General features: G+C 36.3%; 4 protein-coding genes across 5 annotated transcripts; 1 reads left to right on the forward strand and 3 right to left on the reverse strand.

Annotated features, from left to right (window-relative positions):
- Positions 1-228: 228 nt before the first annotated feature.
- On the forward strand, positions 229-639 carry LOC147478646 (uncharacterized). The gene has a single exon (XM_086586279.1). The coding sequence runs from the start codon at positions 229-231 to the stop codon at positions 637-639; it is 411 nt and encodes a 136-aa protein (XP_086442405.1).
- A 15892-nt stretch (positions 640-16531) lies between these two features.
- Positions 16532-17913, reverse strand: SRX (sulfiredoxin). Its single transcript, XM_086582876.1, has 5 exons — positions 17756-17913; positions 17512-17675; positions 17195-17228; positions 16867-16960; positions 16532-16782 (listed from the first exon to the last, which is right to left on the reverse strand). The coding sequence occupies exons 1-5, from the start codon at positions 17829-17831 to the stop codon at positions 16767-16769; spliced, it is 384 nt and encodes a 127-aa protein (XP_086439002.1). The 5' UTR covers positions 17832-17913; the 3' UTR covers positions 16532-16766.
- A 553-nt stretch (positions 17914-18466) lies between these two features.
- On the reverse strand, positions 18467-20019 carry LOC147478648 (UPF0481 protein At3g47200-like). Its single transcript, XM_086584668.1, has one exon. The coding sequence runs from the start codon at positions 20001-20003 to the stop codon at positions 18567-18569; it is 1437 nt and encodes a 478-aa protein (XP_086440794.1). The 5' UTR covers positions 20004-20019; the 3' UTR covers positions 18467-18566.
- A 1784-nt stretch (positions 20020-21803) lies between these two features.
- Positions 21804-26149, reverse strand: LARP6A (RNA-binding protein). 2 transcript variants are annotated; one of them, XM_086584670.1, is made up of 11 exons: positions 25817-26149; positions 25472-25553; positions 24058-24152; positions 23767-23838; positions 23598-23677; positions 23400-23484; positions 22951-22998; positions 22776-22844; positions 22540-22677; positions 22290-22395; positions 21804-22173 (listed from the first exon to the last, which is right to left on the reverse strand). In XM_086584670.1, the coding sequence occupies exons 1-11, from the start codon at positions 26033-26035 to the stop codon at positions 22037-22039; spliced, it is 1131 nt and encodes a 376-aa protein (XP_086440796.1). In that variant the 5' UTR covers positions 26036-26149; the 3' UTR covers positions 21804-22036. The 2 variants fall into 2 exon arrangements, with proteins under 2 accessions (XP_086440796.1, XP_086440795.1); XM_086584669.1 differs by having other exon boundaries at positions 25472-25574; positions 25817-26127.
- Positions 26150-26675: the final 526 nt, after the last annotated feature.

A 26675-nucleotide genomic window follows, 5' to 3' on the forward strand; every position in this document is an offset into this window, starting at 1 on the left:
GTACACATGGGTGTTAGCTTAAAGCTATCTTCTGACGTGGAGTATCAAACTGGCTAGACCTTATATAAGGCCAGACATTATTTGTGTATAAGCTCATATTGTTCTACTTTTCATTTTTCCTATCTAGCTAGTTTCATAACTTTCATTCTTCCTAATATTCATCTTAGAAACATTATGTCATCTGAGAACTTAAACTCTTTCCCACAATACAACCTTGAATTTGAAGGAATGGAGATTTCAGAATTAGATGGAGAACTTATGATGGCCTTATTGGAAGAGTCACACATAGAAGAAGCCGAGGACGAGAGACTTGGAAGTGTAATTCGGTCTTTAGAAGCAGAAATCAATCAACCAAAGGGTATTCATGAAAGTTTTGAATATCCTATAGCTGACTTTCATAGTTCCTTCGATTGGATCGATATAGAGATGGCCTCTACATCTAACGATGATGATATTGGCAAGTGGTATACATACTCCATTGAGAATGATATTCTTGATATGACTGAATTTGGAGACAATAACGACATGGCATTATTATCCCAAACATTCGGGAACATAGAAGATTATTCGCAACTGTACTATGGCGATGAGCATGTCTTTGGTTCATTGTGGCAAGGAACATATGACCCTGCAATGTAACAATTGTGTGTACATATCATTCATTACCTCTGATTGATTTTGGATAAATTGCGGAAAGATTTACACGTGATGAATTGCTGATATCAAACGTATAGGTTAAAATGGGAGTTTTATGACTTCTATCGTTACAAATGAAAACATGTTCAGATAAATGATTTTATCTAATTTTTTTTGGCCCAACTGTTATATGAACTGCACTTATACGAATTCTAAAAAATTTTACTATGAAAAACAATGAATTATAAATTGATTTTTGTTCTCCCCACAATATCAATCCTAAGAAAAAATCAGCACATTTGAAAATATTTTGATGTATCAAAATTCGCTTACAATGTTATAAAAGTATCCAATGGTTTATATTTTTCAAATTTCAAAACAACGTTCGACAAGGTTAAACATTTTTGTTTGGGCTGATTTTTTTGTAGGAAGATTCTCTATTATAAAAAAACTATCTTCACAAAAAATCAGTCCTCAATTCATCTTATAAATTTACTTTTGGTGGTGGAATTCATTTGGAGTTCATATAAGATGGAGCTCGTTTTTTTTGGATAGCCACATCTATGACAAAGATTACTTTGACATGTTATTTTGGTTACCTAATTACTTTGTTTGTCTGGGGTATTTAACCAATCAACTTTCTAAATACTTATTTTGTCGCTAGACTTCCTTTTTTTTTAAAAGAAATTATTTTAAGATTCTTTACAAGTTTTTTGACATAGAAATTTGTCACCACTCCAAGTATAAATCTATTTTTTTTTGCTTAGTAAGGTTAATTATATTAAAAAGAAAATTTTGAGTTACAAAATTGGGTGGGTTCTGGGTGAACAGACCCTTTCAAACTAGACGGAAAACTAGAGTCCATTCCTTAAAAGGTGTATGAAACTCTGTACAGTGAGTATTAACAAAATCTATAGTAGACTTAGTGTAGAACCTCCCAAGTGTTTAGCCAAGTCGGTCTACCCACATGAATCTCTATATGCTCAGGCTGCATAGATGCACCAACCTTTGAAGCACAATCTGCTGAGAAATTGGCTTCTCTGAAAACGTCATTCCATGGAGAGCTTGAAGTGTCCAAGGAACAGAATTTGTGGCAAATGCAGTGACAACAGTGTAGATCTACAATTTAAGCAGAACTAATAAATGTAGAAAATTTTACAATCCACCCTACAGTGTCATGTAAATTATATTCCGATGATTTGTACAGTATTAAATTTGCTACAAACCATCTAATTCATGGAAAATCAACATCATCAAACAAGTTTGTTGAATTCTTAAGACAATTAAGTGAACCAATAAGAAAACATGTATTGATGTCTACACTCACATGGGTGTGTGGGCTCACCATTCATTGTGTCGATATTATTCCATGCAAAAAAGAGCAGGTTGAGTGGTCACGATACAGGTAACATGGTACAAAGTACTGAAGTACCAACCCAACTCTCAATCCACCCTTGTGCCGTCCAAATGCACTCTTGCTACACTCATTATTGTATTGTGCTGTTCTTCTATAACCGGATAAATCTGTGTAACGTGTAACCGTATTATTGCACCGTTGGATCGTCTCAAAATACACATATTTGTCTCAAAATACAGACTTCGAAACATCTGTGTGTTGTGTATCTTGATACAGATCTAACAGTGCAATAACACGGAGATTCATCTCTGTACCCTGTTATAGAGGAATCAGAACTCTTATTGTATTGCCTACAATTGGTTCGGACCACACAGGAGCCACTTACCTTCTACTAAACCTCTAGCTAGAAATCAGGAATAGTACGTTGCCATGCCCAATCACATAAATAAAGTTGTTCAATTTTTTTTTATTCTACTTTTTTCCTTATACTATTTTGTGTCGACAACAAACATGCTGAAATAAAAAAAAAAGGTGGCTGGGCGCTGGGAACATGAACACATGGGTTGGGATGTTTGAGGGTGGAAATGCGGAATTCAAACTTTACTGTATTTTCCCTTTAGAAATTAGTAGCATGCGTGAAATAGTCGGGGACAAATGAAAGGTTCTCTGATTTTTGTAAGCTATATAGTTCAATCATTCGTGTTCTTTCGAGAAATAATACTAGGTGCACGTGTGTCTCAACTCTCAAGTGTCATATGGTTGATCCTTGTGGCTTGGAGGATCTACAATCTCAATGGATCTGTACTCATAACTGATCACTCTACCTGTTTCATTGTTCTCCTACATTATCTACGTTAAACATGGCATCTATATTATCTCAGACCGTATAAGAATTTTCTCCCACACAATGACCTTGAATTTGAAGAATAATGGAGATTATAGAAACAGATATGCTCTTACGGCAAACAAACCTATTTTGGAAACTTCATAATTAGACTCATGCGTACATAAATCAAAGTTATTCATCCTATAAAAGTTTGCTGATTCTCTTTCCATCTTTGAGGCAACATGGGAACTCCTTGTAGTAGGCTTGAATCTCTTCCCATGGAGCTTGTGATAAAAATCCTGTGTCACCTAAACCATGACCAACTACAAGCTGTTTTCCACGTTTCCACAAAGATAAGAGAGGCTCTACTTGTTGCTAAGAATTTCTATTTCGATTTCAAAACACCCCCACCCATACAACTCACTGAGCAAAATTTGCCTCCTAGAAATAATGGTCCATTTAAACGACCTCATCATGGTTACGATTTTGATCATGAGCCAAAATTGACTCTTACAGATCGTAGTCCACGGAAACGACCTAATCACGGTTACAATTTCGATTGTGCACGCATACTGTTTTTGTGATTCCGAAATGTTGCCTATATATCGAAGGAGAGAATTTTGTTTTGAAGTGTGTAACACTATTTGTTTTATTAATTAGACATTTGCTTTTTGTATACTTTATTTATGGTAATATTTGTAAATATTTGAAGAGCAAGTACATAGAACGGTATAGAACTAGAAAGTCTAGAATGGCCAACTCAATTCAATTAGCCAAATTGAATGTGTTGGGAATTTAAGGCACTTTGTACATTTGTATTGTGAGAACTAAAAGGTGGTTTAGCCATAGCCAGAGGCACGCTCAGAAATGTGGACTGATATGGGTATTGGAGGCAATTAGGTATCCTTGGGTGCTGGAGATGCAAGACGTGCACTGAGTCAATAGCAACTTCCGTATCAGAAAATTGATTCTGTGACCATGTCTAGACTCTAGAGTTTGGATTCACATGGCTGTCGGTTCACCATTTCACCATTCAATATGTCGACAGTCGATACCAGACCATGTGCAGTAAAGAGTGGGTTGCGTGGTCACTGATATATAGGTACCAAGTACCAACCGCAAACCCTTGTACCTTCCAAATCCACCCTCCTCTTGTTACACTCACCATTATCTGCCCACAGTTGGGTCGGACCCCAACAGGGCCCACTTCCTTGCTATATACTAGAATTTCCAGCTGGAAATCTGGGGTATGATCTTGCTTTTCCCTTGTGTGCCCTTTTCATGTTTCTTTGGCTACATTTCCGCTAACAGTGGCATTTGCATGCTGTACTAACACTTGCTTCTGATGATCGAGCATTAATTAAGTGTAACTGATGGTCTTTTTTCATTTTTTAAGTCTCCTAAAAAAAGGTGTGTTGAAAGTTTTCACGACAATGCCCATGAGTGATTGGACATTGGAGGCAATGTACTTTTAGATCTCGTGAAATAAACTATGGTATACTGAGATAGTGCATTCAGTATTCGCAATCAAAATCCCATTGCATCTGACCACTCGCAACTAATTATGCTCATTTAATATAAAAGTAAAAGAGTGGGAATTGTTAGGGGTGGGTTAGTGGGTATCTTTCCCATTAGAAATTAAATCAGTAGCATGTGAGTCAGGGGGACAAGTGGAAGGTTGTCTGTTTTTTCAAGTTATCTTTTCAATCATTTGTGTTTCTTTTGAAATAATTACGTGCACATGTGTGTCAAAGTCCGATAATGGAAGTCATCCTCTGACGTGGAGGATCAACTGCATACAACCTATATAAAGCATAGAATGCTGAAGTGGATGATACATATACAGTCTCATTGCACGTATACTTCTCAGGTCTACTAGTTTTAATTTTCTCTTTTCTACTTCTATTGAAACATGGCATCTATGCTTTCTGAGAATGTTAACGTTCTCCCTTACAATGACCTTGAGTTTGAAGGAATGGAGATTATAGAAACAGATGTGTTCCTTATGGAAAAGTTACTTGAAGAGTCACAGATAGAAGACACGGAGGATGAGAGACTTGGAAGTGTAATGCAATCTTTGGAAGCTGAGATTAATCAATCCAAGGATGTGCTATTAGAAAGCACGCATGATTGTTTTGGATATTCTGCATCCAACAACATATACGATTCTCTGGATTGGACTGATATGGAGATGGCCTCTACATCGTTTACTGATGACATCGGAAAGTGGTATGCATACTCGATGGAGAATGAAGTTGTGGGTGTGGTTGGATTTGGCGACAATAACAACGCTGACATCGCCTTATCTCAAACTTGCGAACACTTCGGAGATTATTCTCAGTTTTGTCATGCCGATGACCTTGTGTATTGTTCATTGTGGCAAGAAACTTATGATACTGTAATGTATTTTTGATTAGTGTGTTAGTAAATGGCACCCATATTTGGTGGTATAAAGGTTAAAAGTATAATTAATGTGTAAAGTATTGGAAAATTTATGCACAAAATCAAAGATCTATTTGATTTTACTTGCTTCATGTTTGTGTTGAACATCGGGCAAAGCCATGATATCATCCTACTATCAGATGAAACCCTCACAACCTTATTACCATAGATGACTCAACCAAATCCTTGTAAGTCATTCTTAACCTACTGTTGTATTTATGAGGCAAGGGATCTGATGCTCATTTCTGCAAGCACACCGAAAAGGCCAAAAGTCAGTGATGTTGTAGACATTTTACTATTTTAGTGAATATCATTTAATCAAAAAGTGTTATGCCAACATGAAAAGAAAAAGTATCTGATACATTATTTAGCAGGGGGACAGGGCCCATGCACTTTTGGTTACTGATCAGAAGTATTATCCATTGAATGTACTCAATCCTATCTCTTGATATAATTCTCGTGAACAGAGGACCCTCAAATGAGTCGAGTGTCTAGAGGAGTTTCACGAGTAAAGATGGCTCTCTTCAACAGCACAGGGCTAGCTTTGGTGGTATTATAAGAGATGAGCAAGGAAATGTTATGATCATGTATGCTGGAAACTCTAGAGAGAGATCAATATTGTTTCTAGAGATTTTGGGCATAGCATGCATAAGGGATGAAAGCAGCAAAGATGAGTGGAATTCAACGACTTGTTATCAACTCAGATTCCTTAAGGGCTGTTCATATCATCAATGAGATTGAGGCTCCTCCATGGTTCTGTCTGACATCTTGAGTGCTATCAGAGCACTTAGGCAAGATTTTAGTAGTGTTTCAATACACCACATCTTAAGAGAAGGTAACAGGGCAGAAGATCATTTGGCAAGAAATTGTAATATGAGAGATGAGAGTGTCTACTATAGCATAGGGCCTTTGGATGATAAGTTAAGTGTAATAGTACAGCAAGATGCTGCAGGGACTGTATACACACGAATTTAACTAATGCAGGTTTGGGTCTGCCTAACCCATAAAAATTTCAAAAAATAAAATAAAATGAGTAGTACATTTTTTTCAGTACTATTTCCTGTGATATGGTAATGGCTAAAACACAACTGTAAGCATAAGTAATATGTTGACAAGATTATGTCCGATCAAAGGAACAACTGAACAAATTTACACTAACATGAGATCTTTGTTCTAGATAATGAATTTCCATATCTTATTTTTAAGTGAACCAAATGGTTTTTGACCAACAAACCGACCCTCGACAACTTTCAGAAAAATTCTTGACTACTCACCATGCAGCAGACTCACGCCAACAGTCCCACTAAAGATGGGGGTACCTTAAAACATGTTTATAGAAAGGCAAAGAGCATCATCCACTACAGGTGTGCCAGGAGGACTTCCTTGCCTTGTCACAGCTTTGGCAACTGAGTAACTTGATGTTAAGTATGGAGCCTGATCACCACGTGGTTAGTTTCCAAATCGGAATTGGAAATATGGACCCTCCAGCACTACTTCTCCTAAATGGTGATGAACAAGTAAATTGGTTTTGGAAACCAATTACTACTTTGGTTTCTCACGTTCTTTATAAATACCCCACGGTATTTGAGAATTAATAAGACACAACTAAAAGAGTTCATAGTGTACGGGGCGCGTAGCAAGTATATTATTGGAGCAATAATTAGTGTTAAGGCAATAACCAAATTTGTGAGTACATTGTGATAGTGCAATAACATAAATTTGTGAATGCCAAAAGTGTGTGCGTGTGAGAGAGAGATTGGTGTTTGTGTGAGACTCGTGATATTGTAAACAACTCTTTGATTATAATGGATTTTGGTGCGTTTGTGGACGTAGGCAATTGCCAAACCATGTAAGTTCCTTGTGTTCGTTTATTCTTTGTTCTTTCATTATTGCTTTAGTGGTTGTATTGGTGCTCTTGTTTTGTCATTGATTCCAAGATCTTGAGGATAATTGTTGTTAGTCGGGATTACTGTGATCTCTAATTTCTAACAACTAGTATCAGAGCCGTTTGTTAATCGAATTACTGAAGGTGTTTGAAGAAATTCTTGAGTGGTGAACTCTGCCGTTGTTTGACATAAAGTGTTTGAAGAAATTTCTTGAGTGATCGAAGATTACCCCACCGTAGTTTGGTTTAAGTGGGAGCAATGACAACCGAAAAGACGACAACCATGGTTGAGAGGTTTGATGGTACAAACTTCAACTTTTGGAAGATGCAAATAGAAGATTATCTTTATCAGAAAGATCTCTATGAACCGTTGGTAGGAAAGAAGTCTCTAACGATGGAACAAGGAGCATGGGATTTGCTTGATAGAAAAGCATTGGCGACAATCCAATTGAGTTTGTCTAAGTCTGTAGCCTTCAACATCAAGAACGAGAAGACGACAACGTCTCTCATGAAAGCTCTCTCAAGTATGTATGAACAACCCTCTGCGGCGAATAAGGTACATCTTATAACGAAACTCTTTACATTGAGAATGTCTAAGGGAGATTCTTTCAGAGAACATCTTAATTTGTTTAATGAGACCAAAGACCAACTTGAGTCAATTGAGATCACTTTTAGTGATGAGGTGATGGCTTACGCAATTCTTGGGCAGATGCCACCGAGTTGGAAAGCCACAGTTTCTACAATTAGTGGTTATTATGGTAAATCTAAGTTAAAATATGATGAAGTTGTTAGTATGATACTAACCGAGGAGATCCGAAGGCAGGCGGATAGTGCCTCCACTTTAGAGTATGCATTGATCACAGAGAGTAGAGGAATGAGTTCATACTAAGACCGACATCGGTTAGAACATAGAAAGGGGAGATGGAAATCTCATAGCCTTGATGATGTTGAACAGGAACCTAAAGATACAAGTGATAATTTGTGTTACAATTGTGGCATTCCAGGCCATTACAGTTATGAATGTAAAGCTCCAAGAAATAACAATAAGAACAATAATCAAGATGTTAATGTTGTTGAAGTGGATGATGATGCATTGATATGTTATATGGAGAAGAACAATTAGGAGTCTTGGGTCATAGATTATGGTGCATCGTTCCATGCTACTTCAAATCGGAAGTTCTTTGAGAACTACACCAAAGGTGACCTAGGCAAGGTATTCCTTGGTGATGATCAACCTTGTAACATTGTTGGCAAGAGTGATGTGCAGATCAAGTTGAAAGGAATTAAAATAACACACACATAATTTTGAACTTTGTTTAGAATTCAATTAATAAATCCGAGTGCGTAACATATAAAATGGAAGGGGTTTGATAAAGTTATACCTAAATGATAACAATGAAAATAGCGAACATGACATAAAGATCAATGATCTGCAAGGAAAATGAATATTTTTGGAATTAAAATTAGGGTTCTAACATTTAGCGAGATTTTGTAATGTTGGTAAGAATATAAGGACCTTCATATTGGTGGGTGTAGCCATGTAAGTAGATTGGAGAGATTGGAAAAGAGCTTGTGCATCTTTTGTTGTTGTTGACGACATCGATGACCTTGCCATTTTATTTCTCTCACTGCTTTTTCATGGTTCGAGTAGCTGAATCAGTGGCAACCAAATTAATAAGGTAACAAATATTTAGTTTTGTCCTCACGTCCAGTTAAAAAAGCCCAATTATTTCTTCTTATCTTTAACCAACGGATGAAAATACCCCTGAAAACGAAAACGTATATGAACATTTCAAATGATAAGTCAATCGAAAGGGAGAATGAGGAATTTCAAACAGAGATATTGGATGGCAAGAAAATTAGACAACGTTTTTATTTTTGAAGAAGAACAAGACGCAAAAGCTCTATAGTTTCAAAATTAGTTGTGGAAATTACTATGTAAATCCAAATTCTTATGTGTGAAAATGAGTTTCCATAGTTTAAACTAATACGTAAAAATGAGTCTGATCGGGTTTGAAATATTAGTTAGGAAAAACGAGTTTTTTTTTTTGGTATGCTTGGTTGTGTAAGTGGTTCACCCTCACTAAATTTCCTAATTCCATCGTTGTGCGAGGTCATTGAAGTTGCCGGTAGACAATTGGAAAAGTGGAATAAAAAAAGAGCTTAACAACGCCTGACAGTTACACCAAGTAAAGATGAACTCTTTCTATGATCCCTCCACAACACTAGAGGACATGAAGAGCTAAAAAAGAATTCTGTTGCCCATGAATAAGAGCATAAACAAGCAGAATATTTATGTCCTATTTCCATCTAACCCATTTAAGTTCTTTCTTGGACAAATTTTACTTAGATTCTCCATGCGCATAAAAAGTTTGGTACACTTATTATCAATTAAAATAACACACACATAATTTTGAACTTTGTTTAGAATCCAATTAATAAATCCCAGTGCGTAACATATAAAATGGAAGGGGTTCGATAAAGTTATACCTGAATGACAGCAATGAAAATAGCGAACATGACATAAATATCAATGATCTGCAAGGAAAATGAATATTTTTGGTATTAAAATTAAGGCTCTGACATTTAGTGAGATATTGTTATGTTGGTAAGAATATAAGGACCTTCAAATTGGTGGGTGTAGCCACGTAAGCAGATCGGAGAGATTGGAAAAGAGCTTGTGCATCTTTTGTTGTTGTTGACGACATCGACGACCTTGCCATTTTATTTCTCTCACTGCTTTTTCATGGTTCAAGTAGCTAAATCAGTGGCAACCAAATTAATAAGGTAACAGATATTTAGTTTTGTCCTCACGTCCAGTTAAAAAAGCCCAATTACGACTTAAGGACATGGGTTGAGGCCCTATTTCTTCTTATCTTTAACCAACGGACAAAAATACCCTGAAAATGAAAAAATATATGAACATTTCAAATGATAAGTCAATCGAAAGGGAGAACGAGGAATTTCAAACAAAGATATTGGATGACTAGAAAATTAGACAACGTTTTTATTTTTGAAGAAGAACAAGAAGCAAAAGCTCTACAGTTTCAAAATTAGTTGTGGAAATTACTATGTAAATCCAAATTCTTATGTGTGAAAATGAATTTGCATAGTTTAAACTAATATGTAAAAATGAGTCTGATCGGGTTTGAAATATTAGTTAGGAAAAACGAGTTTTTTTTTTTTTTGTATGCTTGGTTGTGTAAGTGGTTCACCCTCACTAAATTTCCTAATTCCATCGTTGTGCGAGGTCATTGAAGTTGCCTGTAGACAATTGGAAAAGTGGGATAAAAAAAGCTTAACAATTCCTGACAGTTACACCAAGTAAAGACGAACTCTTCCTATGATCCCTCCTCAAGACTAGAGGACATGAAGAGCGAAAAAAGAATTCTATTCCCCATGAATAAGAGCAGAAACAAGCAGAATCTTTATGTCCTATTTCCATCTAACCCATTTAAGTTCTTTCTTGGACAAATTTTACTTACATTCTCCAGGCACATAAAAAGTTTGGTACACTTATTATCAATTAAAATAACACACACATAATTTTGAACTTTATTTAAAATCCAATTAATAAATCCGAGTGCTTAACATATAAAATGGAAGGGGTTTGATAAAGTTATACCTGAATGACAGTAGTGAAAATAGCGAACATGACATAAAGATCAATGATCTGCAAGGAAAATGAATATTATTGGCATTAAAATTAGGGTTCTAACATTTTGCGTGATATTGTAATGTTGGTAAGAATATAAGGACCTTCAGATTGGTGGGTGTAGCCACGTAAGCAGATCGGAGAGATTGGAAAAGAGCTTGTCCATCTTTTGTTGTTGTTGATGACGTCGACGACCTTGCCATTTTATTTCTTTCACTGCTTTTTCATGGTTCGAGTAGATGAATCAGTGGCAACCAAATTAATAAGGTAACATATATTTAGTTTCGTCCTCACGTCCATTTAAAAAATCCCAATTACGACTTAAGGACATGGGTTGAGGCCCTATTTCTTCTTATCTTTAACCAACGGATGAAAATACCCCTGAAAACGAAAAAGTAAATGAACATTTCAAATGATAAGTCAATCGAAAGGGAGAACGAGGAATTTCAAACAGAGATATTGGATGGCTAGAAAATTAGACAACGTTTTTATTTTTGAAGAAGAACAAGATGCAAAAGCTCTACATTTTCAAAATTGGTTGTGGAAATTACTATGTAAATCCAAATTCTTATGTGTGAAAATAAGTTTGCATAGTTTAAACTAATATGTAAAAATGAGTCTGATAGGATTTGAAATATTAGTTAGGAAAAACGAGGTTTTTTTTTTTTGGTATGCTTGGTTGTGTAAGTGGTTCACCCTCACTAAATTTCCTAATTCCATCGTTGTGCGAGGTCATTGAAGTTGCCGGTAGACAATTGGAAAAGTGGGATAAAAAAAGTTTAACACTGCCTGACAGTTACACCAAGTAAAGACTAACTCTTCCTATGATCCCTCCTCAAGAATAAAGGACATGAAGAGCGAAAATAGAATTATGTTGCCCATGAATAAGAGCAAAAACAAGCAGAATCTTTATGTCCTATTTCCATCTAACCCATTTAAGTTCTTTCTTGAACAAATTTTACTTACATTCTCCAGGCACATAAAAAGTTTGGTACACTTATTATCAATTAAAATAACACACATAATTTTGAACTTTGTTTAGAATCCAATTAATAAATCCGAGTGCTTAACATATAAAATGGAAGGGGTTTGATAAAGTTATACTTGAATGACAGCAGTGAAAATAGCGAACATGACATAAAGATCAATGATCTGCAAGGAAAATGAATATTATTGGCATTAAAATTAGGGTTCTAACATTTTGCGTGATATTGTAATGTTGGTAAGAATATAAGGACCTTCAGATTGGTGGGTGTAGCCACGTAAGCAGATTGGAGAGATTGGAAAAGAGCTTGTGCATCTTTTGTTGTTGTTGACGACGTCGACGACCTTGCTATTTTATTTCTTTCACTACTTTTTCATGGTTCGAGTAGATGAATTAGTGGCAACCAAATTAATAAGGTAACATATATTTAGTTTCGTCCTCACGTCCATTTAAAAAAGCCCAATTACGACTTAAGGACATGGGTTGAGGCCCTATTTCTTCTTATCTTTAACCAACGGATGAAAATACCCCTGAAAACGAAAAAGTATATGAACATTTCAAATGATAAGTCAATCGAAAGGGAGAACGAGGAATTTCAAACAGAGATATTGGATGGCTAGAAAATTAGACAACGTTTTTATTTTTGAAGAAGAACAAGATGCAAAAGCTCTACAGTTTCAAAATTGGTTGTGGAAATTACTATGTAAATCCAAATTCTTATGTGTGAAAATGAGTTTGCATAGTTTAAACTAATATGTAAAAATGAGTCTGATCGGGTTTGAAATATTAGTTAGGAAAAACGAGTTTTTTTTTTTTTTGGTATGCTTGGTTGTGTAAGTGGTTCACCCTCACAAAATTTCCTAATTCCATCGTTGTGCGAGGTCATTGAAGTTGCCTGTAGACAATTGGAAAAGTGGGATAAAAAAAGTTTAACAATGCCTGACAGTTACACCAAATAAAGACGGACTCTTCCTATGATCCCTCCTCAAGACTAGAGGACATGAAGAGCGAAAAAAGAATTCTGTTGCCCATGAATAAGAGCAGAAACAAGCAGAATCTTTATGTCCTATTTCCATCTAACCAATTTATGTTCTTTCTTGGACAAATTTTACTTACATTCTCCAGGCACATAAAAAGTTTGGTACACTTATTATCAATTAAAATAACACACACATAATTTTGAACTTTGTTTAGAATCCAATTAATAAATCCGAGTGCGTAACATATAAAATGGAATGGGTTTGATAAAGTTATACCTGAATGACAGCAGTGAAAATAGCTGAACATGACATAAAGATCAATGATCTACAAGGAAAATTAATATTTTTGGTATTAAAATTAGGGTTTTGACATTTCGCGAGATATTATAATGTTGGTGAGAATATAAGGACCTTCAGATTGGTGTGTGTAGCCCCGTAAGCAGATCGGAGAGATTGGAAAAGAGCTTGTGCATCTTTTGTTGTTGTTGACGACGTCAACGACCTTGCCATTTTATTTCACTCACTGCTTTTTCGTGGTTCGAGTAGCTGAATTAGTGGCAACCAAATTAATAAGGTAACAACTATTTAGTTTTGTCCTCACGTCCAGTTAAAAAATCCCAATTACGACTTAAGGACATGTGCTGAGGCTCTATTTCTTCTTATCTTTAACCAACGGACGAAAATACCCCTGAAAACGAAAAATTATATGAACATTTCTAATGATATGTCAATCGAAAGGGAGAACAAGGAATTTCAAATAGAGATATTGGATGGCAAGAAAATTAGACAACGTTTTTATTTTTGAAGAAGAACAAGATGCAAAAGCTCTACATTTTCAAAATTAGTTGTGGAAATTATTATGTAAATCCAAATTCTTATGTGTGAAAATGAGTTTGCATAGTTTAAACTAATACATAAAAAAATGAGTCTGATCGGGTTTCAAATATTAGTTAGGAAAAACGAGTTTTTTTTTTTTTTTTATGCTTGGTTGTGTAAGTGGTTCACCCTCACTAAATTTCCTAATTCCATCGTTGTGCGAGGTCATTGAAGTTGCCGTTTGCATGAAAATTGAGGGATGTGAGACATGTCCCTAATTTGAGGAAGAACTTGATTTTTGTGGGGCAGTTGGCGGATGAAGGTTATGACAACATTTACTGGTAATGCTTGGAAAGTCTCTAAGGGTTCTATGATGGTGGCAAAAGGAAAGAGGAATGGTATTCTCTATAAGACCATTGGTGCATGTGGTTCATTTGCTATTGCGTATAGCAAAGAATATCTGAATGTGTGGCACCGCAGACTTGGTCACGTGAGTGAGAAAGGAATGCAAGTCCTTCACTCAATTGGAAAACTACCCATGTTACAGTTGACTGAGTTTGGCTTCTGTGAGAACTGCATTGAAGAACGAAAGCGGGTGAGTTTTCAGAATGTAGGCAGAACTCTGAAAGCAGAAAAGCTTGAGTTAGTCCATACAAATGTCTGGCGGCCAACTACAGTCTCCTCCCATGGCAAAAAGTCATATGTTGTGACTTTTATTGATAACCACATGAGAAAGGTGTGGGCATATTTCTTGAGACATAAATCTGAAGATTATGGAGTCTTCAGGAAGTGGAATACCAAGGTTGAAAATGAGACAAACTTGAAAGTAAAAGAGTTGAGATCCGGTAATATAGAGGAGAGTACGTTGATGCAGGTTTGAGGAATGATTGTGCAGATAATGGAATGGAGATGGAATATACTTTGCGAGGGATGTTTCAACTGAACGAGGTGGCAGAGTATATGAACAGATCACTGATAGATAGAGCTAAGTGTATGTGTATACTAGCAGGGATGCCCAAGCAGTTCTGGGCAGAGACCATTAGCACGACATCTTACCTGATCAACAGAAGACCGCCAGTATCATTGCCACGTACTGATGGTGGTGTGCCCCAGTGCTATGATAAAGCATTGGAGGTTGATGATGCGAGCGAGTGGGAGCTTGCAATGAAGAATGAGATGAAGTCCTTCGTCTCTGAATACACAGTGATATTCTCTCTAGTTGTGAAACTAAATATTATGATGTCAATGTTGAGTATTGTTGCAGCAGAAGATTTACACCTTGAGCAGTTAGATGTGAAAATTGTCTTCCTCCATGGTGACCATGAGGAAGAGATGTATGTGCAGCAATATGAGTGTTTCATTGAATTGGGTAGAGAGAATATAGTATGCAAGCTAAGAAAGAGTTTGTATAGTTTGACACAAGCCCCTAGGCAGTGGTACATGGTTTGCATGCGTCCAAATATTTCCCGTGCAGTGGGAAGTGGGAGCTATTAGCAGGTTGATGACCAATTGTGGCAAGCAATACTGGAAAGCAGTGAAGTGCATACTGCGGTATCTAAGAGGTACTACTGATGAATGCATATGTTGTGTGAGGGGTGATGTGTACTTGCAAAGGTATATTAATACAGACTTTACATGTGAAGTTGATCGCAGGAAAGGCACTACTGATTATGTCTTTACAGTGGGAGCTACTACATTGAGCTGGGACTCACAATGGACAAAGACAGTAACTATTGAGAAGCTGAAGCTATGTCTAGCTTCAGTTGGTCTTCTAGTTTAAAGATCGTAGATGAAGTGCACCATTATGCATTGAGTTGATTTATTTTGGTTATCAGTCTCCAAGTGGGAGATTGTTAAGTATGGACCTGATCACCACGTGGTTAGTTTCCAAATCAGAATTAGAAACATGGACCCGCCACCACTACTTCTCCTAAACGGTGATGAACAAGTAAATTGGTTTTGGAAACCAATTACTACTTTGGTTCCTCACGTTCTCTATAAATACCCTACGGTATTTGAGAGTTAATAAGACACAACTAAGATGGTGCATAGTGTACGGGGCGCGTAGTGAGTATGTTATTGGAGCAATAATTAGTGTAAGGCAATAGCCAAATTTGTGAGTGCATTGTGATAGTGCAATAACATAAATTTGTTAGTGCCAAAAGTGTGTGCGTGTGAGAGAGAGATTGGTGTTTGTGTGAGGCTCATGACATTGTAAACAACTCTTTGATTATAGTGGATTTTGGTGCATTTGTGGATGTAGGCAATTGCCAAACCACGTAAGTTCCTTGTGTTCGTTTATTCTTTATTCTTTCATTATGCTTTAGTGGTTGTATTGGTGCTCTTGTTTTGTCATTAATTCCAAGATCTTGAAGATAATTATTGTTAGTCGGGATTACTGTGATCTCTAATTCCTAACACTTGACAACGGCGAACAGAGACCTGAGAGAGAGGAGGTTCATTCGGGAACGCTCTGGCAGATTGAGTCATACTACGTCCACTAGTCTCTAACGTCTGGCAAAAGGTATTGAACCACTGACTTGGGAAATGCTGACTCTCATGGAAAACTTGTCTATGTATTAGACATTTAGACCACATAATTTAACTATAACAAATTATATTGGAGCCCTGCCTAACTACTTTTCCTTTCATCTTTTCAGGCTTCCTTGCATTCCCCTTCTTATTCGTTGGCTACTTCCTGCTTGTTTATCGTGATTTATGCTAGGAGTCACTCATCACACAATCAGCTTAAGACCTCCTACATACTAGAGCTTGGAGCCTTGGACAATCAAAGTAATGTCAAAGAATGCATTTCTAGTGGTTCCAGTAAAAATAAAAGCTGTACCAAAAATGAAAATGTCCTCCAAACATCTTAATCATTGGTTCATTTTGATAATATAACACATATATTCTACTGATTCATGTTGGTAAAGAAAATCATTTAAAACATTTTCTCAACTTTTTGCATTCAACTTATTGTATAACATCATTTATTATGTAAATCATTTGTACATATTTGTAATGATAAAAACATCACTTCAAACATATGATAAGAGAGTAGGAATATTATACAATGTAAACTAGTTTATTAACTGCCAAGCTTATTTAATCTACATACAGTGTAAATATATTTCCAATTGCTGTCACCAAGCTTATCAACAACACCACTGGACAGCGGTATCCTTCAGCGCAGGTGATGCCTGCAAGATAGAACCAAGGTTAATCCATATTGATTGCCAGAGGTGGTAAAACTGTAGGATATTGGCCAGAAGAATGAAATTTACCTAAGAGTTTCTTTTGTTCCACGCCGAACTTTACAACGAATTTTGGGGAGTCCGAGGCGTTGGTGAGCTTCATAACGATGACAACCTGAGAAACCTATAGAGCAAGTAGAATGAATCTTGTCAACAACCCTGAAAAAACTAAAGGTATGGGATCAAGTTGTCGGTAGATGAAAAAGGAAAGATAAACTATTATATGAACAAACTTGAAATAATGTGTATACGTAAGAAATATCTATACTTGCAATGTTTGCTAAATAAGGAAAGAATTTCACTGACAATACAAGAATAGAAGAACAATCTTTATGGAACAGAGCAAATAAGAACGTACCATAATATTCTCCTTCAACCTCGAGGACATCAATCTGAATAATTTTTAAAGAGAAAAGAAAGTAAGTTAAAATGTACTTAGCGTATCTACTAGGGTCATACTACAATGTGGATTAAAGCATGGCTTCACATATTAACAATAGAAACACAGATTTTTCCTAGCAAGCCAACATCTCCTATCTAGCATATCAAAAACTTCAAGTAATCACCCCTCCTTAACTATGGTCCTATACTTCTACAGTGAGGTTAATCAATCTTCTAAGCCATATTAATGAGTGTACATACAAGAAATAAAACATACTGTATATTTGTACTTACAGGTTCTTGAAGTCCAATTACTCTTATGCTATCCATAAGTGCTTGCACTTTCTCTGGGTCATTTGATCTTGTACGCATAAGTGGTCTTCTTATCTTATCAAGTGGTATCTCTATAATCACAGGTCCTTTAGATTTTGACGTACTACTACTACTGAACGGTGCCCCTGCAAAAAGATCACTACTGATGTAGCCATGAACTAATATTGCTATATGGAATGATAACAAAAAAGGGTAGAAGAAAGACCATTTGATGTAGCTGAAATGGAGAACGTTCTGAAATTGTTGGTGGTGTTGAGCAAGTGCAGGTTCGCCATCACCATATCCGTTATTCTCACAATCTTAGCCCTCGTCTAATTTTGTTAAAAATGAACTTTGGGCCTGAAACAAATGTCGAACGCTGGCTTCGGGGCCCAAACACCGACTCAAGTAGCTTCTAGGCCCAAAAGCGTTCTGGGCCTTAAGTCCATAACGCCGAAAACTTGAAGAAACAATCTCGCTTCGATGAGCAAACTTTCAACTAGATAACTACTAAACAGTGGGGGTGTGAGCGGAGGGTGGAGAAGAGAGAGAGAAATGGGTTTGTGAGTGGGGAGAGAGAGAGAAAGTTAGGGTTTGGTTGAGAGGAAGAGGAAAGAGAGCAAGAGATAAGGTGAGGACACACACAGACAGAAACCTACCAAACTAATTTTTGTCTCAAGTATCCACATCCCTCCCAAAAAAGTTCGTTCCGCTCACTTGATTAAGAAAATCAAGACACCAAAATTGTTGATTTTAAGTATTCTAAAAAGTATTGGGTATCAATGAAAATTTCAGAAATTCATGAATTCGAAATTCATGCGTTGCCATGATACAGAAACGAAAAAGCATTTTGCAAGCTTATTTCCATTAGTTAAAGTTGTTCAACACTTCCACCCTTTAACACCTTTGCATTGACAGTACATTACTACATTAGACATATATAAAATCTTAGATTCTGTAAACAAATGACCACAACAAAAATAGCAAAAACCAATGACAAAAAACATCTATAACAGGATACATAGTGGGTCTAATACTCAAGAAGCATTAGATGGATTGGTGAAGTGGGAAAGTGCAGAAAAGACAGTTTGTGCTATTGTGAGCATGAGGAGAACAACAGCAGCCATCACAGAAAGAAAGGCCCACGGATTGCGGAAATAATCATGCACCAAGCTTGCCCTCCATTTATGCCAATTACTCTCATAATACGACTTCACTCCAAGGTAAACATCGGCGAGATATGTTTTTGAATAGTAGAAGTTTAGTCCCTTGCTCAGCTGATTATAAAGAAATGCTAAATCTGCATCTGTCCCTAGACCGTGATGGATTATACCTTGTTGCTTGAGCAACAATACGTCATTAGGAGTGTCGATGAGGCTATCCATGAACATGGCATAGGCAGTAAAGTAAGTCCTTGAGTTAGGATAGCACTGCTCGAAGGCAATGAGGTTTCTAAAGAAAGCATTTGTATTAGGATAGATATACAACTGGGGTATTTGCATTACCCCCTTGCTGAATTCTAGTTCCATAAAGCTACCTGCCTTCTTCACCTTCTTTTTGAACTTGACGCCTGCGTCTTGAAGCTCGGTCACACTAGGAATGGTTTTTGCCCTTCGCTCGGGTGGTGCTGGTTTTGAAGGTTCAACTGGATGGACATGTGTGTTAAATAAGGCAAGTAAATGACTGGATAAATTGTAAGTATAGGAATGGGTGATTGGTTTTTTAGGAGACGGTATAAGGTGCGTATGAAACAAATGGAGCAAATGATGGATTGAACATGCAGGCAATTGATTGATCTCTTCGTTCAATGGTACGAGGCAGTTACACATAAAGAATGCGATTTCCATGAGCGAATGATTCACGAACCTCTGTCTATTTAACATGAAAGCAAGATCAAATAAACGTTGAAGGACGAAAAATGGAAGTTGGTTTTCAAGTAAAAGGATGTCATGCACTATAGGGGTTAAGATCCAAATTGTGTTGAACATTGGCTCTTCCACTTCCTTCGATGTGAAAATGAACTCGAGTGAGGATTCCCTCAACTTGATCAGAAATTCGACAATGAAGCATCCATCAAGCAACATCATTTCCACAAATTCATTGCTATCAAGCTCTATAGTTTCTGAATAGGAACTTCGTGCCATCTCTTCCAAGGACTTCATCTCCACCAAGCACTTTTCCAAGCTAAATTCTGGATTCGCAGAGAGGAGATCATGAAGATATCTCCATTTGTGTTTTTCCATTGCTGCTAACTTTGGGTTGCCACGATGTAGTGGACCTATAGACAGTACCTTTGGCTCATACGCATCTACATCGACTTGGCGAATGACATTAGGGACTCTATAAATGGAGGGACGCACTCTATTCCAACTGTTCCAAGGAACAGGATGAGATTGCTTTTCGAGTCTCTTTCTTATGGAGATCACCCATGATTTATCGAATGTTGCTACACTTGCACTTCCTTCAAAATTCATGGTCTAAGCCGATCTCTCTTTTGATTGAATTTTTCTTAAGCTAATGCTAATGTGTCACACACTTTATATAGATTGAGCAACACAATCTCATTGAGTGTCATGGAAGTATAGAACAAAGTCTTTGAGAACAATGAAAGTCCCTGGTTGACACCACCATTTTACTTCAAAAGTTGAGTTCATTACTTGCAAGATGAGATCAGCTCTGAATGCTTCAATGTTAAAACTCTTTTCTAATACTGAATACAACTAAGCTAAGATTCTAGAGTTCCATCTCATGGAAACACTTAAAGTACATGGGCAGAGTTAGCAACCTCTCTTTAGTTAAAGTACATGGGCAGAGTTAGCAACCTCTCTTTAGTTAAGTATCAAATTCCCGGATACATTTTGTTGAAGCAGGTAAATCGGTGATGACAACTAACTGATCTAAGAGTATCCACAATCGTATTTTTCTTATATATTTGAAGAGAGAGTAGAGATTTTGGCCATTTATGGTTTCTGCCACTGACTTACATTTTAGTATTTTACAGTAAACTTGCTATCCACCTGTGTCAACTCAATTTGATTTTGTATATATTGGGGGACTCTAATTTCCCATCTAGTGGGGAGAAATCCTAATAGGCTCATCTAGGGGAGTAATACTAGTTAACCCTAATAATAATTACATAATCACAAGAGAGATACTGTGCCTGTGTAACATAAGTACATAACATGGGTTTGCATTGTACAAAGCCAAAAACTTGAAGGGAATAGTTTATCTTAAAGTAAAGCTTCTAAGGTGAACATGTGATAACTGCTAACAAAAGTGTTTAAGAAGAACTGCGTGATCTGTAGAACAATCAAAGCACAATGTAATCTTACCAAGGATTTGCAGCAGTTGAATACGAAGATTCGATAATGATGTCGAACTATGAACTATTAGGGCATTTTCAATGGGGGTGTAAACCGTATAGAGTGGAAATTTTACACTCCAAATATAAAAAAAAACTCTCTCCAATGGAGTGTTATACTGTAGGTAATAGTGTATTAGCTAATAGAGAGGGTGGGGAATTCTCCCTCTCGCTATTAGTTAATAAAAAGTTCGGGCGACACTCGAACTGACGTCTGAGTGAAATAATTTTCGGACGTCACTTGAAGTAACGTCCCTTTCTAGTTCTAAAGTAATTTTTTAACTCGGACGTCACTTAGTTTAAATCAAAGAGGTGACGTCCGAATTTAAAATCTATTTTTTTTTTTACACTTCTCCATTGGAGAGTATATAGTGTGGATATTTATAATCTATATAATAGCATACAATTAAAGGTGTAAAATCCTAATGGCACCTATGTGGAGCCTAGGTGGAGGTGTAATTTTACACACCCCATTGGAGATGCCTTTAAGAAGCAATCAAACCTTAGAAACATACTCTATTGTAATTTTGCATGTGATTCTATTTGAACTTGCAACTTTAAACATGCTAATTCTAAATCTCATTGACTATGTCCAACCCAACTTCAAGAGCTTAAACCAGTCTGAACTACTCTGAAGTCTGAACCCAAGAACGAACGTATTTTTACGAATAAAAAATCGGGGAGAATTTGGACGGCCACAAAGAGCACCCCTTCGAAGTCTCAAGGGCAAGGAAGCCAGAAACAAAGTAGGGTCCGAAAACTGTGCCATTAGCAATTACCGACTACCACAGTAAGATCCACCCTTTACGAGCAAAAGCCAACTACGGGGAGGATCTTAGAATGGTAGTGTAGTATGTCTCAAGATTACAGTGCTACTTTTCGCCGCTTAAATATAACAATACATATGGGCATATCGCACAAATCGAACACACAAAATTTTACTAAGATAATCATCATGTGCACCCATAAAAAGGGTAACCAAGTAATCCAAAGGATGTTCATTAACACACCTCAGAAGGGTAAACTGAGATGGCTTCAAACCAACTATAAAATATAGTAGTTCTATTGGTGAACATCAGTGCAAGACTATACACACATGAATTCCTTCCAATCCTCTGAACTCATAGAGTACTAGTGGATTTTCCTCTATTCGTGGTTCTGATTAGAAAGGGGAGTCCGACCACGTCCCATAGTGAATCCCCTAGTTCCATCTGGCATTTTTGGCCCTGGAGGTGGTTTGCTAAAGCATTCGCTGCCAGATCCGATAGGTGCATATCCATGGCCTGAAATCATAGATTGGGATGAAGTAAAACTCCGTTCTGTAAAATGTTTGGGGGTAGCACAAAGAAGAAATCCAAAAGGAAAATCAAGAAGAAAAAAAATTAGTTTATGGAAGTACCATGTCCATTCCCATTGTGCTGTTTGTGACCTCTGAACTGGCCTCGGCCTTGGCCTCGGTTTCGTCGGCCCCGATTACCCTTCTCACTTGTTAAATGATTGGTTTCCTGCATTGAAGGAAAGAGAATTAAGAGAATTATTCAGAAAATTATTATTACTATTATTACTGCTGTTAATTTTGTATTATCATTATTAATATTGAACTATGAAGCATGCTGCCCAAGAGAATGGAAAACATGCAGACAGCTAACCTCTTGCTGAGGTGACTCGTCATTCTTATCAAGCAATTTAACATTTTGTTCGTCTCCCACCTTATGAGACGCTGGAACATTGTCGCTCTTCTCAGAAGCAACTACTTTCCAGCCTTTTTTTGCCACTCCATACTTACCCTGAATGAAATATAGTTAGGAAGCACATGGAAAGCTTTTTAAAATTGTTAGCTCTTTAACAGAAAGCAAAGGCAAGAAAAGAAAACAAAATTGAATACCATCCGCTTCAGAAGAAGCTCAACCCGCATACCACTTCTCCAATTTTTTTCATCATTTAATGTAGCAACCTGAACAAGAAACAAGAAAAATAGATATTATTGAGTTTTTGCAACCTCTCCAACAAGCATTCACCAGGACCATGAATGAAAAAACTAAAATGATTTTGCTACTCACAGCTTTCTCAGCTTCCTTCACTGTCTCATATTCCACAAGAGCATGTATCTAAAAGAAAAGAACATTTAAGATTTGATAGCTATTCTCAAATAGATACACAACCACACCCATAAATGTAACATAATTTTATACTGATTTCTCAATCCATTATAGTCCAAAGAACTGATGAAAATGCACGTATAAACAAGTCAAAAAAACCCACCCAGGCACAACCAAACACATTGCCAATGAACTGCACTTTCCAAGGCCTCAGGGTTAAATAATATAGTACTCGTATTAAGTATTTACAAACAGATAAAACCCACATATAATTTGACAAAACAGCCTTAATAGAAAAGGTATAAACATTGAATTGCTAACTACACAGACCCAGATGCTTTGAAAACTTCCAAACAGCAAAGATAAACACAATCAAGCCTCGAGCAAAGGAATAACTCAATCAAACATACCTTTCCACTAATTGCCATCTCTGCCTTGCTGGCTTTTGATGAATCTTCTGTAGCATGAGGATCTCGGATGCAAATACTACTTATCCTGAGAATTAGAAAGGATGGCTAATAAACTGCTTGCTTTACTGGTTTATAAAAAATGCTTTTCTACCAAATATAGATCAAATAATGAGATTTTAACTTGTGATCCAAGCATACCTTCCAATATCACCGAAAATCCTTTGAAGGTGCTGCTTCGAACAATCCTCCGGTAGATTCTCTACTAAAACAGTGCATGACTGAAATCACAACTTCCATATTAGAAGTTCTGACAATAGAAAATTACAGTAAGTATCGGTAAGTTACCATAAAACGATAAGGTGAGTACCTTTGAATCCTTAACCTCAAAAATTGGTAATGGACGAATTCTCTTAACCTTTCTACCATCTGAACTTAAAATCTGTATAAAGGTACAAGGAATTTGATTTAGATACAAACCAAAACACCGCTAAGAAAAAAAGAGTTTCGTGAATTTGAACAATTAAGTACTCAGCACAAGATGCAAAAATTAAGTAAGCACATTTATTTTCTTAGTGTGCAGTTGCCTAAAGACCATAGATGAAAGAAGCCTCTAACATACTAGTGTTCCATAGAGCATATAAGAGTGCTTAAAACTCACAAGCTGAGACGATTCTCTGAGAGCAGCAACTACAAATGACTTGTCCTGGACAAGCTTTTTCATTTTCCTGAAAGATGCAACAACTGCAACAGGGACTGCAAGAAGCCATATTTCAGGTGCTAAAATATTATTTTCAGGACTATGTATATCGAAGCTACTACAACAGATATTCACTATCAATGAAGCTATGATTCTTAATATTGCATTATATGATACAGTTTGGTCCAAGATTCACATAAACAGACATCTGAAAAGGTGACAACAGAACTTCAAACCAAAAAAAAAAGGAGAGAGGGAGAGGGCGGGGGGGGGGATGGCGGCAAAACAAAACAAAACAAACAAAAAACAACGAAATAACAGAAGAATCAAACAAGAGCATATATATAGAAGAATAAAATGTATTAACAGTCTTTAACTAATTCTACTGCAATTGGCTAGCCCTATCACCCCCACAATTGAAGAAAAATATACTATCCAATTTCGCTTTCTAAAAGTTAAAGAATGAAAGGCAGGAATACAATCCAAATGAACAGTCAAAATACGACAAAAATAAGTAGAGAAAAAGAATCAGACAGGATTTGTGCATAGTCATTCAGCGTCATCCGAGAAGCTCAGCACAACCACAACTAGGCTGCACCAGGAGAAACATCTAGACAAGGCTGTCGTAAGTACCTGCTTTATTTCATCACCTTGCTCATCTCTATTTGCCTATTTGGTATAACTAGAGTCTTAAAACAAGAACAACATATAGTTTATACCATTAAGGTACCAATCTTTTTAATATAAAATATACATAGATAAAAAAAAAAAATAGAATGGAAGATGCTCAGATGAGTAAGGGAAACATCATATCTGACTCACACGCTGCCTGCAGCAATAAGCTGGGCAACCATCAGAGAAAGATCTTCCACATGCTATCTTCATGGTACATCCAACGTACAGGACGATGTCACACTATCACTTACAAGTCACAAAATAAATAAATAAATAAAAATAAAAAATCTACTCAAGCAGACGATACTTGACAACAATAACCAAGCCCCTGAGCTCCTGTGGACTACATCTTTGTCATCTCTATGTCCAAGAAAACTGAACCGCATCTCAACAACAGATAAAGTCTCCAGTAAAGATCAAACAGAAAAAGGATTATTTGAACTTCATAAGCTCTCCAGAATGATTGGACTACCACTCATTATTCGTATCAATTAGTATGGCTACCAAATACTATCAGGACAAACTGTTATGTGATCATTCAACGACTATAAGATGATAATTCGTAATAGTTGGGACTATTTTACCAATGAGTTTCACAATACACATGAATAAAAAGAAACAAGTAAAAATTTCTTCTAATAATATTGAAAAAAAAAATTACAAAGTGAATCAATCTAATAAATGTTTTCATAGAACTTACCAAATCCTGCTTTGTCCCTTTTCAAATGTTTTATCAGAAATTTATCCGTAGGCAAGTTTTCATCACTGAAATAATACTCTACCTGCATAACAAACAACCAATCCTATTTACCATTAGTGAATATACTGCATTACAGATTGTAAAGTAGTTCTCTTCTAAAATACCCAAAAGCCCACTTGCAATTCACCATCACATTAGCAAAATGTATATAATTAAACAAGTTTTAATCTTTAGTTCTTCACTTCTTTCAAAACATTAAACACAATGGTAAAGTAACTATTCATCATCAAAAATAAATCAAGAAGTCAAAAAGTGAAAAGCAAGTTCATAGTAAAAGTTATATACCTGTCTAATAATCTTCTTCTTAAGATCATCAGTAAGTATAGCCACCTCTGAGGATGAGGAGGAGGAGGCAGGAAGAGGGGCCGCAGCAGAAACTACTTCTTCTCCTTCTTCTTCTTCTTCTTCTTCTACTGCTACTGGTTTAGATGATTCGACGGTTGAGATTACATCATCAACAACTGGAGTAGATCCTACGGTTGGGGTGATCTCGTCGTTTTCCATTTTATTTTAAAACAAAGTAGAGAAGGAAGAAAGAAGACCCTTCCTCTTTTTTTTCTTCTTCTTCTCTCTCCTGACACTCCTGAAAAGAGGTTTAATCTCGAAACCGTTCTTTTATATATAAATTGAAGAGAGTTGACATGGCACTCGTGTCTATTGCACGTGGCGACATTGGGTATCTAGATTCTTTGCTCACTTTTTCACTCAAACGCCTAAATATACGGATATACATATACTCATTTCATATATCGGAGTATATACTATTTCGGTTTTTTTTTTTAAAAAAAAAAAAAACAACGTAGGTTAGGTTGAAAGAAATATTGATGATTTTGAAATTAGTCGAAATCAAAATATAATATAGGTTGAAATGTTGTGAATCTCGATTTTCCATATTTTTGGAATTATGATAATTTTGAAATCCCAAAAGAGTATATTGAATTTGTAATAAAAAAAAGAAAAGGAAAACTCATGAGCGGTCTATTATGGAATAGAAAAGAAACAAATGTAACAGATTTTTCTTTTTAATATGTCTATTTGGTTATTTCGGAAAAGAAAAGGAAAATCTAAAAATATAATCTATGATGTTTATGAGGCCAAAACTTAAGAAAGGAAAGGAATAGAAAACTATATATTTTTTTTATTA

Source organism: Coptis chinensis, chromosome 9 (genome assembly GCF_015680905.1).
Source record: "Coptis chinensis isolate HL-2020 chromosome 9, ASM1568090v1, whole genome shotgun sequence".
Lineage (NCBI taxonomy): Eukaryota > Viridiplantae > Streptophyta > Magnoliopsida > Ranunculales > Ranunculaceae > Coptis > Coptis chinensis.